Genomic DNA, 13,816 nt, shown 5'->3' with positions numbered 1-13,816 from the left:
TAATTAATTTGATACCGTTTTTTTGTTGATTCACCTTTTGTAAATAAATGGGTTTAAAAAATACTTTTATTGAATATTTATTATGCCAATTGTTATATTTTTTACTAATTCATTCATCAGATTCTCACAATAATAGTTATAATAACAAATATACAAAGAACACATAAAATTTCTTTACCTTCTCAAGTATTGTCAATAAACAAGTTCATTTTACAAAATTTTCATTCAATACGCAGCAATATCGTGAATATGTATAGCAGACAGCTGTATTGTCAGTACGTTTTTAATAGAATTATTAATAGATAATTTCCTACAGTAATTGTAATATTCATTTAAAAGAAATTGAAGACTAATGAAATGTATATAAACGTTTCAATATGTAAAAAAAATCTTTAAAATGCTTCACTCGTTCAAACAGTAGCATCAAAATGAAAATTTTTCTCTACAACGAACATCAATACGTGGTTCTGCAAGGTATAACAATGTTTAATATTTTTACAATGCACGATTGGCTATGATAAAGTCTTTATGTGAATTCGATTTAAGTAATTTACGTATGTAAGCGCACAGCGCCCATCAGATTTTTAAGACCTATACAAAAAGAAACGATATAAACCAGTTAACTTTATTTACATGTGCGCAATATTAAAATGATATTGCGTATGAATGGAAAGTATACATATTACTGTAAACATTATGGGGGATGGTGAAGCTATTCAGCATAAAATTTTCACGTTGCATTTTTGATGAATGCAACATTGATTATTTATCTATAGTCTATTGATAAAATGATTATGATTCGTAACAAAATTTGTTTAAATTATTTCTAAAATGCATTTAGAAATGTTTTAATTTTCAAATCTTTGACTAATTATGATACAAAAAATTCCAATTATATATAATTTCATTGTTTTACAGACTAAATAATTGCACCATTTTTATGAACATGGGTCGAAAGTACATTGAGTACACCATGTATACTTTTGGTATTAACTTAAAAAAAAAATATCCATTATTCTGAATATATTTTTCCATCAAAATTTGATTAGTTATTCTACCAGTATTTTTTCTCAAGACGATGCAAATAATTATTACAGTAATACCAACAGCATACGTTTTATACATGAAAAATTGTACAAACACATGTATTTACATTATTCAAAATAAATATTGATGTACTAAAGAAGACAAACCTATAAATAGTTGTGTACATCAGTCCATGGGAAATCGTTCAAAAATTTCGCAGTACCTCGATTAGAATAAAGTTGAATGGAATGATACTCTGGCAATTTTATTTCAAACAAAAATTTTGATTTAATATTATTTGAAGAACAACAAAAAACAATGTACTAACGGTACTCTGATTACATTTGTCTTTCATTTCTATGAATTAATGTTCTTCACATACACATTGTTTGGAGATAAAAGTTTCTCGCAAGAAACTTTTAAATTTAAAATCCAGAGTACAATTCACCACCTAATATAATTCTTATACTTTTCATGTATACTAACTCTTTTGATGGTTTCGTAACCAAGAATAATTGAAAAACTGAAGCAAGCTGATTGAACAAGTCTTGCAGATAAGCCCTTGGTAAACATACGTAAACCTTCTTCTAACCACAGTACACGGAAAGCATTACACATACTGTCTAGTCTTTGAACTTGCAATCGGGCCCGAACTACATCCAAAGGATTTGTAATAATTGTTGTTGTAAAACCTCCAAGTGTTGCAGCAATTGATTGTATCAATAAATGAGATACCCACGTAGGTAGAATTTTCACTAATTCATCTAAAATAGTTTTATTCATATTAATTCAATTATCAATTATTCAATTATATAATTGTTATCACATATTTTAAAGTAGATGTCATACCTTGGTAAGTTGTATAAAGTCCCCACCAAAGAGCACTGTTTGGTACATAAGCACACAAAGAAGCCACATAGCCACGATAAAAACCTCGAAAACCATCTCTTTGATAAATAAGCCTAACTACTTCTCTTGAGATTTGAGCTTTGGTTTTACCAGGCTCCAAAGATATTCCTAATGGATTCATACCCATCTGAAGAAGAAAAAAAAATTTAATTTTAGATAAAATTTTAAATGATTGAATATTGTAATATAATAAACTTTCTCACTTTATCAACAATTTGTCCTTGACTATTTCTAATACCAAGCACCATGAGATGTTGACTTAGTACATCAAATGGCACAACTATAGTTTGCCCAACTATGCTAGCACATCCGCCACCAACTAAAGCTTTAATTCTAGAATCCAATTTTGCTGTATTTGGATCATTATTTAACAAATGTCTAACACCTTCATAAGTCGAAACATAAAATACTCCAGATACTATTTGTATAGAACTGATCCAAAAGCCTCGATACAGACCAGAAAAACCTTCAAGTTTATAAATTTTTCTGTATGCATCAATCATGCCTAAAATAGATAAAAAGATTACAGTGAGTAAAGATTATTTGAATATCGATGACAAAGAAGTAAATGAATTTTAAAATGTCTAACCTGAGTACATGTGACTTTTTCTTTGAATTTGTAGACGTGTTTTGATAACAGTCAAGGGATAGAGGCAGCATCTTACTGAAAAAGATGACAGCATGCTCAATGGAAAGAACTTGGTCTTGTCCATCATGTCCCATTCGATGGTACGTATAAAGGGGGTGGCTTCGACAGCTGTCATGTTGGAAGTGCAGACTATTGTGAACGAGTGAAGTAAGTAACTTGATGTTATTTAAATTAAAAAAACTCTGTAGAGACGTCGTAACAATGCGATGTAACGTAGGTTCCTTATCGGGCATTTCACCGAATAAATTTGGGCATTACAACCCCGTCGATCAGTCTTTGATACTTAATCAACACTCATTTTGCCTCTGCAATCAAACAGAAAAAAAAATCACAATTCACGTACACGCACACACGTCTCGATGAACACTGCGCATTAAACTGCACGAGTTGAGCTACTGCACCAATACAACAACTACTCTTATATTTACTTATTTACCAGCAGCAGACGCAGCATCAGCAGAAAAGTAGTATAGTGGTGTGTTGTTGATGAAGATGCTACAGTTGAACGGCCCTGAATAGGATGGACGCGGTACAGCTGTCGATTATATGATGCAAGCCTTTTCTAGAACGCAACGCAACTGTCATGTTTTCATCATTGGGAAGAAACTTTTTTAAGATTATTCACGACGATATTGGCGTGTGTGTCGATGATACTCGAAGACTACTACTACACAGTACACACACGTACTACACTCGACACGAGCTCTAGGTTAATCGTGATAATTTGTTAGAGAACGCAGAGCTAGAGCTGTGATATTCCGCAGCGAGTAAACGTCGATGCGCGAGACAAAAATCTTAAAAATAAGCAGTGTGTGCCAAACGTACACGATTATAGGACAGTTGCCGAGATAGGTGTAAGTACTGCGATGATTGCGTCTGAATGCATGTGTGTTAGTATAGGTCGTGTGTATCGTGTGCATATAGGTGTATATGTATGTACGTTGCGTCCCGTGGTGCGAACGAATCACCAATCGCGATTCACGTGAAGCGTGTGCTAGCTACGGTACGTATAGTTCAGCGGTAAGCAGTACTGCAGACAGCAGCAGCAGTACTGTGCAGTGCAGTGTGCTCATGTGACAGATATATTGCAGAATGCAAAGAACTGCAGCTTTGTAATCGCGAGTCGCTTTTCACATTTACACTAATTGAAAAGTTATGCGTCCATTAGATACTCGGATGCGACTTACGTGATTAATCTTCTTAAATAAATGCAGCAAACGATCACTGTTTCAATAATACGTAATATCGGATCGTGGCACACTGACAGTCGAAATAAAGACGTTTAACTATCTCGAGCGCTGCCGTCTACTGCTCGTGCATGTGGAACGCGTGTATATAGTGTCGTGCTCCCCGCTGACGCAGTCATGAGCAGTGAGTCGATTTTGATCGACTCCAAAAACTCACGCGATGACACGTATTATGAAATACATCGCTCGACGCGCACACTGCACCTCTGAGAGGTTGTAATTGATACATTGTCCTCTGCATCGGAGAGCAGACGACTCTGCGCGATAAGAGGCATCGCGCGGCTGCTGTCAGGCGCACTCGAGAATCGCTCGATTCGACTTTATTCGCAGCGCGAGATGTAAATTCGATTGTAAAGTCATTGAACGCGAGGGCATGACAACTCGAAATGCGATTCTTTGCCATACGCGCAAATGAGAGAAGCCGCATGCAGAACTCTCGGCTCTCATCGTGACAAATGTAGGTGACAGTTGTCTGCTGGGCAGAATGTGAATTCTGTAATTCGCGCCACCACGGGTCGCGCGCAAGTCGTGGTGTGGCAACTTCGCAAGCTCACACATGTCTTGCATCATAAATAAGCCGACAGCTTCTCTATGCTGCTCAGCGCGCGGGGGGCAGTGCGCCGATGAACATTTTGTGTTATTCAGCCGAGGATGGGTCGACACGCTCGATCGTAGCTCGCGGAGACGCTATTATGGCAGCAGCGTCGAATGATTTATGATTATTTTTCGACGCGTGCCCCGTCGCGGTTACACCTGCAGACTATTTATATATGTGTTACCAACGGCTTTAGTCATTACGTAACTATATAACATAATGTACTATGAAGCTTGAGATGCCTCCGCCTTTGAGCATTAATCCATTTTGTCATGACAATTTGATAAGGTGGATCAGCCTAACGAGCTAAGGTGTAGCCGCCGCCCTGAGCAACTACAGTTATATCGTAGTTTCTCACACTTTGCGTGTGTCACAGGATAGGTATAGGTCCGTATAACGCGCGGCGATTCGCGCGCAGATTCGCAATAACTCGTGGGCTCGTTCATGCTTACTTCTGCTATTCGCCCATCCGAGTGTGTGTGAGTGTGTGGGTGTGTGCTTGTGTGCGTGCAAAAGCAGCAGCAGTAGACAGTAAGCTCGGAGCAGCAGTGTAGTGCGCACGAGTCAGTTCGGAGTCGTTTGGTATTTTCGAGGTATCGTACTCGGTCATCGGGCGATCCGCGAGTCGTGGTGCGAATTCTAGTCTTCGTCGTTGAAGTCGTCGTTTCTCGATTTCGTAAAGTGCACGTATCGCGGACACTCACGGTGGTGCCAAGTTATAAAAGCTGCACTTGCGGTGTGCGGCGACTCTATACACACAATGCCCGATCTGACTCGATCAGCACAGCCACAGACAGTTGATTAGCTTTAACTCGAGTTATTGTTGATGCATAGTGGATAGATCGCTTTTATAAAGGAGGAGCTACGCATAGACTCGTGTATAGAGCGAAGACTGACGAGTGAGTATCGAGTGCGGCTAGGCTCGTGTCGCTCGTGCTGCGAGGAGGCTCGTACATTATCACACATACAAGCTATAGATATAGCACAATCGCTAACGCTCGACACACCGCTGCTTCTCTCTCTCTCTCTCTCTCTCAAGAGTCTTCTTTGGATCGCGAGCGACTTTAGCCGCTGATCGGATGCATTATAATTGTAGCCGCTTTCGGTTGCAGGTACGTATATCTATAGAATGCTTACGAGCACTGCGACTGCACTGCATGAGGGCACGTAGGTGTACGCTATATATACATCGACTATTATTACGTAGGTACACGCTAGCTGCATGCTACTGTGTATACCTATACATAATCGTAACCGCGAGTAACGAGGCGCTCACGTAATAACCTCAGCGCGATGAAAATTCAAGTTCGCTCGTAGACCGCGACTCGTCGACGTTCTAGCTGCTGCTGTTTCTGCCGCCGGACTGCATACATAATAATAATAATAATATTCGCCGTGTATAACATTTGCCCGTCCTTACTTGATGCATGCCTCGTGTCTCGCACGCGTTGTTGTACATATATATAATAAAAATATTATAAATGCACAGCTGTACCAACGGCGTGTGCCAAACTCGCGCTGCGCTCTGACAATTACGTGACTCTCGAGCGAGTGCGTGCGTGCGCGCGGATCGGGCGACTTTTTACTTCCAACTCGTACATATCCTAATATATCGCAACAATCTCACGATCTCACGAGGAGCGGCAAATTTATTTATATAAAGTATTCACCTGCCCAGGTACGGTATAAGTACAGTAAGAACACAATAATTTCCGCGACGATTTATTCTTACACGCGAGAGATCACGACTTTCGCGGCGGATGCACAGTGCAGTGCAGTGCTTCTTTCTCAGGCTCCTCGCGCGGTCCTCGTTATAAGTCGCGTGCTGCATGCATATGCATACACACATATGTAAGGCACAAGTCAGAGTGACTCGCGAGTAGGCTTACGTACATTATACTATTTTATCGTTCAAGAGCCTCGCGCGGCTCTTCTTCTCCGTGCGAGCTGTCTTAAACTGCCGCAGTGCTCCGCATCTACGTATAAATACACAAGACATAGGCTCTATTGCCTTATATTCTTTTCTGCCTTCGCGAGTCTCGTGCTTATCTATAAAAACAAGGCAGAGCGAGCGCGATAGATATATATATAAGAAGAGCCGTGAAGCCGCAGAGACATGTGAGTTCTATCTATCTCTGTGTATGTGCGTGTGGCGAACTGCGAGAGAAAAAGGAGAGAGAGAGAGAGAGAGAGAAAACGAGCGAATTCACGTTGACAAATGTTTGCACGGGGGCCTATTATGACTCCAATATATATGCGGGCTATACATATGTGTATGCGGCTCTCGCGAAACTCGGAGCCCATTCTTATATACATAATACATTATCATATAAGCTCGACCGCCTCGGATACGTTGATTATAAAGCATATATAATAAGAGAGTTGCTCTATCTCCTTGGCACTCTCGTTTTCTCTCTCTCTCTCTCTCTCTCCTACTGCCTATATACTCGACGACGTTCTCGACTCCGCTCGGCATGAGCTCTTTTATAAACCCGCAGTTGTAATCTGACGTACTGTGCTACGTTCGGGAGAGTGCAGTCCGAAACGCCACAAGTAAATGTGTTTTACATATATATACATGCAATGTGGTATATATTCGTTCGGGCCAACACGTTTCTCATCTCCTTATCGATATAACGTCGTCGGCGTGTTAAACGTTGCCTCATCGTCGTCGCTTGCCCGCTGCTGCTGCTGCTACTGATCGCATTATATACTTTAGTCTTCTCGCGTAACTTGTACATTTCGGCCGATCGCCACTCAGCTGCTTGCATACACTGCTATATAATTCTCGTAGTAATAGATCGTTTAATTTTGGATCGCATTGCGGTTGCGATAATTTCGATAATTATCATTTTATTTATTTGTTTCTTATATTTGTATCGCAGAGTGCAGCAGGGTTCGCACGGAAAGCCGCAATTTTTTATCCGCTTCATCGTTGTTCCATTCGAGATAACTACTGCTGCATATCGCCGTACGCAATAACATGTATACCGTATCCAGAGGACCGAGTAAAATTGTTGCCAAAACGAGACGTGGTGAGTGAACTTTTTTGCTTTTATTTTTTTTAGAAGAGTATAATGATGCAACTGAGGCGGTTTTTTTTAACGATTCGAATAAAGTCTTCGAATCTAATTAGTGTCTTTAATTTATTCCTCATACATCGAATTATTTTTTTCTCTCTCTCTTTCCTTCTGTCTGTCTCACTCGCTCCGCTTCTCCCTCCTTCTCCTTCTTTCAATCTAGGGGTCTTTAAACATGTGCTTTTTTTGCTCCTGTACTTGAGTTATTTTAATAGTGTACTTCTGAACTTTGCTTAGTCAGCTATTTTCGTGTTCATTGATTAACAAAATGAAGCTAAATAAATGAAGCTTCTTTAATTTTCTGCATTTATGTATTGTTTATAATAATACATCTTCAATTTATAAATAATGCATTAGCTTCTTTTCATAATTTTTCAGGCATGAATCAAAATCTGGAGAGATTAGAAAATTTCAGAGATATGTCTCGCAAAAGTGACCCAGAAGATGATATTACAGAAGAAGATAAAAGCAACATGTATAAATTTATAATTTTTTACTTTTTAATCATTAGGTAACAATTTTGAAATATTTGAATAAAATATGTTTTTTAATTTTTAGAAATATCCCTAAACCTGTTTTTTACACAAATGGTAAACTCAAACCAAATACTCAACGACATAGAACAAGACAAGAAGTTATCACGCCTCAACATGAAGAATTGATCAAGTACATCTGTGAATGTAAGACAAATCTTTTCATTTCTTGATGGGAATTCACTTTGAATAATAATTCTGGACTAAATTTTTTAGCATGGGACCAGATTAATGGAAGGCAAAGATCTTCGTCCTCTGATGATTCAGATCAGTCAGAATCTTCACCGAGTGGTAATAATGCACTATTAAAATACTATTATAATTTAATTTCTTAATTTACCTAGACTAAGGATTCTAAGTTAATTTTTTTTATTGAATACGTAGCAAAACATTATTAAGATCTTGTATAAAATTTTTCAATTTTTTTTAGAAGCTATTGTCTACTACGATGATGGAGAACCAAACAATGTTTTACAAGGTTATACATTTTTCTTAAACTTATCTCTATTATAGTTTCATTATATTTGACCTTTTGAATATATTTTTGCAGACTTTAAACCATTTGATTTAGAATCTTGGTGGGGTAAACGTCTTTTCAACAACATCACAAAATCCGGTTGAATTATTGAAGAATCCCAAAGAGCAATTTTTAGTGAAATGTCACTTGAAACCCAAGAGAGACATCATTTTTAAATTTCTATTCATATTAAACCATCATAAAAGCTCTTTTAACAGCAGCATTTTTACATCAGCATATGGTAAAATCATGAGAGTTCATATTCAAGCAGTTTTATGGCATGATGTGAAAGAAATATCTATAGAACAAGAGTAAATCCACTAGTAGACAATAATAGAACACAAAAAATATTGTAAAACCAAATGTGTGTGCCTGTATGCGTGTGATTGCAATCTCAAGTGAATGAGTGTATGTGCAAGTAAGAATGCATGACTATGTGTGAATATGAGGATTGGTGAAAAATTGCGCTGAAGTTTACTTTGCTATCTTTTACATGAGTATGAGGTACATATGACTTAGGATAAATAATAAATTAAGCCCATGCATGATTCAAAAAAATAATGAGAGAGCCAAAAAAGTTTGGTACCTCAAGATTCATCCAGAAGTGCTTTCTGTGATTGTTGATATGTGTAATTCACTCAAAGAATTGTTTCTTGTTTGAAACAAAGCATTGCTTTTTATTTATATAAACTTTGAAAAGTTTTTATTGATGATGAAGCTATGCTTTGTTTCTAAATTTAAATATATATGTTTTTGGTACAAAAAAGATTTATTCTGGCAAATGTATATGCAAGATATTCACCTGAGCAATATGATTGTTGGTATTGCATGCTCTGGAAAAGAAGTGTTGACTTGCTATAGACTGATATTGTAAATTTGAATATGATTTATTCAATAAAAATACATCATTTATTACAATGCAAGATGCAAAAAATAAATTTAAAGTATGAAAAAAAAGAAAATTATAGTTAGTGTAAATATACCAGTAAATAAAATAATGTCATCGAAAGTAAGGTGTTCCTAATTTAATCTATCCCTTGAACAATTAAGAAAGATTTTTGCAGTCAGAAATTGCGTTCGATATAAAAAAATGTTTTTGCGCATGAAAAGATCTTAAATTATTTTTATTAATGAATTAATGATAATCATTGATATGATATACATTTATCTTTTTACGATTTTTTTCAAATTTTGGTATAAAAAGAACACATGACAAAATGTTTTTACGTATTACCTACTTTTATTCTTTGTTTTGAACTAATTAAATTTTTTTAGTTGAATACACGATTCAAAATGTTGTTGACAACATCATGAAAATGTCAAGAGCAGAATTGACAATTAAAATTGCCGCTCGAGCGACACTTGTTGCCGTTTGTGATAATCACGGAAAGGGTGAATGAAAAATAACATAACCTAAGTTATAAGTATATTCTTTGAACATAAACAAGCACAAAGATGTGAATAATAAAAAGCTCAAGCGCATAGATGTCAACTGTACAGGATTTAAACACGACAATGTCAATAGAAAAAGATTCAATTACAACGATGTCGATTGCAAAAAATTCAAGTACGGCTATGTCAACTGCAAAAGAGGATATTACAACGATATCAACTGCAACAGATTCAAGCACGACGATCTTAACAGCAAAAGATGCAACCACGGCGAAGTCAAATGCAAAAGATTCAAAAACAGTTGTGTTAAGTGCAAAAAATTCGAACAATTTTCCTCAAGAAAAATTATGTCAAGGAAAGGACATTTTTGAACGTATGAACTACTTATATCAGGTTAGAATTTTTTTTATCTTAACCATCATGAGAATCATTTTAAACAGTTTGATTTATATTAAAAATAATTCTTCTCAGGCAGGGGTGCTTGCTTCATCAAAAAATTCTGTTGTAGCTGCTTACTGTGGATCCAGCATGAAAGCATGTGCCAAAAAAGCGGTACTGCGAATGTAAGATTTAATATATCTAAAAAGTCATTTTTCACCTTTTTTTATGCACTTTGTTGATAATTCCATTTTTATATTCTAGTGATCATAATATAAAACGAACAATTTGTCAAGTATGCAATTGTCCACTTGTTCCTGGTAAAACATCCAAAGTTCGATTAAAAAAGAAGAAAATCTTTATAATTTGTAAAAGTTGTGAAAATTCTAAGAAAATTCCTATGAACATAAAGAAAGACACTTTGTGGTTTGAAAAACCAGAAGCTGTTGCAGAAATGTATAATTATGGTCCGAAAAAACAATAGAGTTTTTACAAAATGTGCATAGAGTTAAAACATACTTTGATACTAGTCATATACTTAAAATTGTAAATAAATGAATAAATAATAAGTTTATATTGAAAAATAAATATTTTTAGTAATTAATCCCATGCCATATAGCCTATAATTATATATTTTACTTCATGTTGCAATCGCCATAGATGATTCCATGGATGTTTTGATATTTTGTATCGCATGTTACGCGCACGAGTGGTTAGCGTGTCGTCTGCTACATATCTTGACGTTTGAGCACATGATCCGGCATTGTTTACAAACGTCCCACGCAAGAAATTAGTGTGAAAATTAAAGACATTTGGCTGAGAAAATCAAGTGCTCTAAGAGGGTTGACTTCGTTTAAAAAAAAAAAATGTTGCTAACAGTGCCCTAGTTTGTAAAAATGTTTATCAATTGATATAAGTAGTATAGAATCAAATAAAAAATGGAAAACGTGCGTTTCAACGTGGAGGATGAAGAAAATAGTTCAAATCTCGAGATGGATGAAGAAAATAGTTCAAATATTAGCTCAAAGAACCTTTACTTGGATTACCTGCCCAATTACCAAACTTTAGTACAGAAAGATTATCATCTATCGAATAACAAAGTATTATTTCTTAACTGTATACAGTGTAAAAATGTATATCTTATATTATTTCAATTGTGCATATTTAATTAATCAAAGCTGATTGTTCTCTATGTAGACAGCAATCGTTGGAGTTGGTTCAATGTCAAATCGATCTCTATTTGTTGGTTTTGTGGGCTCAGGTATGCTTTCTGCAACTGTGCTTGAGGATTTAAATTTATTATCATCCCAAAAAATTTTGGAGATTTTTAAAAAAATAAGTGGTCTTGAGAAAAATGGCAAACCAAAAGCAGGTTTGATCTTTATTTACAATTGAGTTTTATATTTTTGTATGCTAATAGTAATCATTAAAACCGTCTTGCCTTAGATATTTTGTTATTTTTACAAGAATGGAAAGGATTTAACTTAGCAAGATATCTTCGTGCCAAATACTTGGCTGACCAGTACAAAATATCGATAAAAGTAATATTAGTAGAGAACAGTGACGAGATAAACTCACAATCACATCTAATGTCTAGTTCTGATTTATCCGTACACTCATTTCATCCATGTTGTTTACCATACCTATATAAAATATCTGGGGCAATGGTAGATGACGGTAAAACTTTGCAAGAAATTTATGATACTTGTAATGAAATAATAGTAAAAGATGTAATATTTGGAATGTTAAGTTCAATTTCCCAAAAGGAAGCTAACAGGAAAAGTATAGAAATAGCCTTTCACAGAGGAAGTATACACAAGTGTCTTTCTTACCATGAAGATTTTATTCTAGAGGAAATCGTATCAGAAATGTGTGAACAATTTTTAGTTCCTGATTTATTTGAACAGAATTTAGAAAGTAAAAAGTTAGCTCTGGTACTCAGTTGTTCAAAAGGTAATAAATAAACTTGAAGTTTTTGATCATTTACTTTATCGTAAGCATTAACATTAATTAAATTTTTGCAGATTTTGATGTATGTGAGACAAAAATTATCACAAATAAATTGGTCGAACACGTTAACAGATTAAAGATTTCAGTTGAATTTGTTTTATATCATCCACTTCCTGATTGGGAAAAATGTTGTGGATTCAATGTAATTTGTTGGAATTTATCAGACAATCCATTCTTTGTGAATTATTTGAAAAAACCAACATCAGCTCATTTTTGGGTCAATGCTTCTAGTGTAATATAACTGTAACTTGATAATTTAATACTAATAAAATTATGAATTAATAGATGCATGTGAATGTTTTAGGAAGTTAAGAATGAAAGTTTAAAAAGTGAATTATACAACTTTAAAGATCAAATTGAAGTAGAAGTTACTTCAGTCGCAGTAGATTTTGCATGCGAAGCCTTGATCGCTTGCGCTTCAAATATAGATAAACTAGATTTGATGGAAGGAGAAACGAATAAATGTGGAACACGATTAGCTACGATTGCTAAGACACTTCAGAAATCTATAAAGGAAAAATCATTCGAGCCAGCTGATTCGGCCGTAATTATAGACGAAATAGCTCGGATATTCGCAGCAAGCGTGACGACGCAAGATCAGCTATACGCCAAGTTTTTCCGAGGCATGAGCAACAACGTAAGATATTGCAATGTACTTTTACAAATATAATTACTTTTGGCTTTGAAACTGACCCAGATTCGATTTTTGGATTTCAGCTTATGAAGTATAAAAATCATTCGAAAATCAAAAAATGGGTGAAGTCATTCAGCGAAGCCGTTGAGCAACTCCCATTCAAGGAGATACACGAGTTCGAGTTTATTCGAGTTTTGAAAATGGCCAGAGAAAAATTGTTGGAACTTGACACGAACCCGGAGGCGAATTTGATGTTTGCATTGGAGGGAGCGGTCGAAGCGGTTCAATCTCGGACGGCTAACGTAGACGTCAAGGTATAAACGTCGATGTATTCAATAAATATACAATTAAAAAACAAAAAATTATTTTATACAAAATTATTCACAATTGCGCGTGTATAGATTGGAGGATATTTAGGTTTGGCTGATTCTCACGCGATCGGCATCTGGATGCGAGGCGCTTTGGAAGGATTCAAGCAGCAGTACGCGCAGTCCACCTTTCGGGTCAGCCAAAAGCGTACACACGATCACTCGGACGATCAGCCGACAGGGCAGGAGAAAGTAATAAAACTAGATTGATTCAAATCAATCCAGTCGGTAGATCGTTCGGAAGGATGGTTGAAAATCGTGTACAATTTGTAATTTACGTATCTGACGATGCATTTTTTGTAACGAAACAGTATTTTTAATGTATAATCAATCTCTATTAAAAATTAATATCATTAAGTAAAAATAAACGAAACATTTTATTGAAATTATGTGAAATTCCATTTAATAGATCGCATTCAGTAAAACAAGTTGTAAGTATATAGCTAAAAATTCATCGAAAAGGGGCCAGCCCAACGAG

General features: G+C 35.8%; 4 protein-coding genes across 11 annotated transcripts; 3 read left to right on the top strand and 1 right to left on the bottom strand.

The window, feature by feature from the left end:
• Nucleotides 1-40: 40 nt before the first annotated feature.
• On the bottom strand, nucleotides 41-4,877 carry LOC106656276 (solute carrier family 25 member 44). Of its 3 annotated transcripts, none has more exons than XM_014377137.2 (5): nucleotides 3,772-4,877; nucleotides 2,525-2,889; nucleotides 2,139-2,440; nucleotides 1,876-2,062; nucleotides 41-1,790 (listed from the first exon to the last, which is right to left on the bottom strand). In XM_014377137.2, exons 2-5 carry the CDS (start codon nucleotides 2,697-2,699, stop codon nucleotides 1,471-1,473), a joined length of 984 nt encoding a protein of 327 aa, XP_014232623.1. In that variant the 5' UTR covers nucleotides 2,700-2,889; nucleotides 3,772-4,877; the 3' UTR covers nucleotides 41-1,470. The 3 variants fall into 3 exon arrangements, with proteins under 3 accessions (XP_014232623.1, XP_014232622.1, XP_014232620.1); XM_014377136.2 differs by lacking the exon at nucleotides 3,772-4,877 and adding an exon at nucleotides 3,021-3,112; XM_014377134.2 differs by lacking the exon at nucleotides 3,772-4,877 and adding an exon at nucleotides 3,013-3,095.
• LOC106656277 (MAPK regulated corepressor interacting protein 2) lies at nucleotides 3,351-9,498 on the top strand. 6 transcript variants are annotated; one of them, XM_014377142.2, is made up of 7 exons: nucleotides 3,351-3,438; nucleotides 7,312-7,461; nucleotides 7,885-7,981; nucleotides 8,065-8,186; nucleotides 8,256-8,330; nucleotides 8,470-8,517; nucleotides 8,590-9,498. In XM_014377142.2, exons 2-7 carry the CDS (start codon nucleotides 7,410-7,412, stop codon nucleotides 8,658-8,660), a joined length of 465 nt encoding a protein of 154 aa, XP_014232628.1. In that variant the 5' UTR covers nucleotides 3,351-3,438; nucleotides 7,312-7,409; the 3' UTR covers nucleotides 8,661-9,498. The 6 variants fall into 6 exon arrangements, with proteins under 6 accessions (XP_014232628.1, XP_014232627.1, XP_014232624.1 ...); XM_014377141.2 differs by lacking the exon at nucleotides 3,351-3,438 and adding an exon at nucleotides 5,013-5,325; XM_014377138.2 differs by lacking the exon at nucleotides 3,351-3,438 and adding an exon at nucleotides 5,013-5,538.
• A 193-nt stretch (nucleotides 9,499-9,691) lies between these two features.
• On the top strand, nucleotides 9,692-10,821 carry LOC106656162 (ribonuclease P protein subunit p21). The gene is made up of 3 exons (XM_014376859.2): nucleotides 9,692-10,341; nucleotides 10,420-10,511; nucleotides 10,591-10,821. The coding sequence occupies exons 1-3, from the start codon at nucleotides 10,042-10,044 to the stop codon at nucleotides 10,808-10,810; spliced, it is 612 nt and encodes a 203-aa protein (XP_014232345.1). The 5' UTR covers nucleotides 9,692-10,041; the 3' UTR covers nucleotides 10,811-10,821.
• A 266-nt stretch (nucleotides 10,822-11,087) lies between these two features.
• On the top strand, nucleotides 11,088-13,548 carry LOC106656000. Its single transcript, XM_014376611.2, has 7 exons — nucleotides 11,088-11,426; nucleotides 11,524-11,698; nucleotides 11,773-12,279; nucleotides 12,351-12,568; nucleotides 12,641-12,973; nucleotides 13,054-13,284; nucleotides 13,372-13,548. Exons 1-7 carry the CDS (start codon nucleotides 11,265-11,267, stop codon nucleotides 13,546-13,548), a joined length of 1,803 nt encoding a protein of 600 aa, XP_014232097.1. The 5' UTR covers nucleotides 11,088-11,264.
• Nucleotides 13,549-13,816: the final 268 nt, after the last annotated feature.

This window comes from Trichogramma pretiosum, unplaced genomic scaffold, assembly GCF_000599845.2.
Source record: "Trichogramma pretiosum strain Unisexual culture from Peru unplaced genomic scaffold, Tpre_2.0 scaffold4, whole genome shotgun sequence".
In the NCBI taxonomy this organism is placed as follows: Eukaryota; Metazoa; Arthropoda; class Insecta; order Hymenoptera; family Trichogrammatidae; genus Trichogramma; species Trichogramma pretiosum.
Note: the sequence above shows the minus strand (reverse complement) of the source record. Positions and strands in the feature narration are given on the sequence as shown.

What these genes read in the sequence shown, in the direction of transcription:
- LOC106656000 (XM_014376611.2), top strand. Translation starts at nt 11,265, where the DNA reads ATGGAAAACGTGCGTTTCAACGTGGAGGATGAAGAAAATAGTTCAAAT. An exon ending in AAATGGCAAACCAAAAGCAG is followed by an intron (nt 11,699 to 11,772) that starts GTTTGATCTTTA and finishes GTCTTGCCTTAG; the next exon opens with ATATTTTGTTATTTTTACAA. An exon ending in TCCGAGGCATGAGCAACAAC is followed by an intron (nt 12,974 to 13,053) that starts GTAAGATATTGC and finishes TTTGGATTTCAG; the next exon opens with CTTATGAAGTATAAAAATCA.
- LOC106656162 (XM_014376859.2), top strand. Translation starts at nt 10,042, where the DNA reads ATGTCAACTGTACAGGATTTAAACACGACAATGTCAATAGAAAAAGAT. An exon ending in GTATGAACTACTTATATCAG is followed by an intron (nt 10,342 to 10,419) that starts GTTAGAATTTTT and finishes AATTCTTCTCAG; the next exon opens with GCAGGGGTGCTTGCTTCATC. An exon ending in AAAAAAGCGGTACTGCGAAT is followed by an intron (nt 10,512 to 10,590) that starts GTAAGATTTAAT and finishes TTTATATTCTAG; the next exon opens with TGATCATAATATAAAACGAA.
- LOC106656277 (XM_014377142.2), top strand. Translation starts at nt 7,410, where the DNA reads ATGTATACCGTATCCAGAGGACCGAGTAAAATTGTTGCCAAAACGAGA. An exon ending in TGTTGCCAAAACGAGACGTG is followed by an intron (nt 7,462 to 7,884) that starts GTGAGTGAACTT and finishes ATAATTTTTCAG; the next exon opens with GCATGAATCAAAATCTGGAG. An exon ending in GAAGAAGATAAAAGCAACAT is followed by an intron (nt 7,982 to 8,064) that starts GTATAAATTTAT and finishes TTTAATTTTTAG; the next exon opens with AAATATCCCTAAACCTGTTT.
- LOC106656276 (XM_014377137.2), bottom strand. Translation starts at nt 2,699, where the DNA reads ATGACAGCTGTCGAAGCCACCCCCTTTATACGTACCATCGAATGGGAC. An exon ending in AAGGACAAATTGTTGATAAA is followed by an intron (nt 2,063 to 2,138) that starts GTGAGAAAGTTT and finishes TTTCTTCTTCAG; the next exon opens with ATGGGTATGAATCCATTAGG. An exon ending in ACTTTATACAACTTACCAAG is followed by an intron (nt 1,791 to 1,875) that starts GTATGACATCTA and finishes AAACTATTTTAG; the next exon opens with ATGAATTAGTGAAAATTCTA.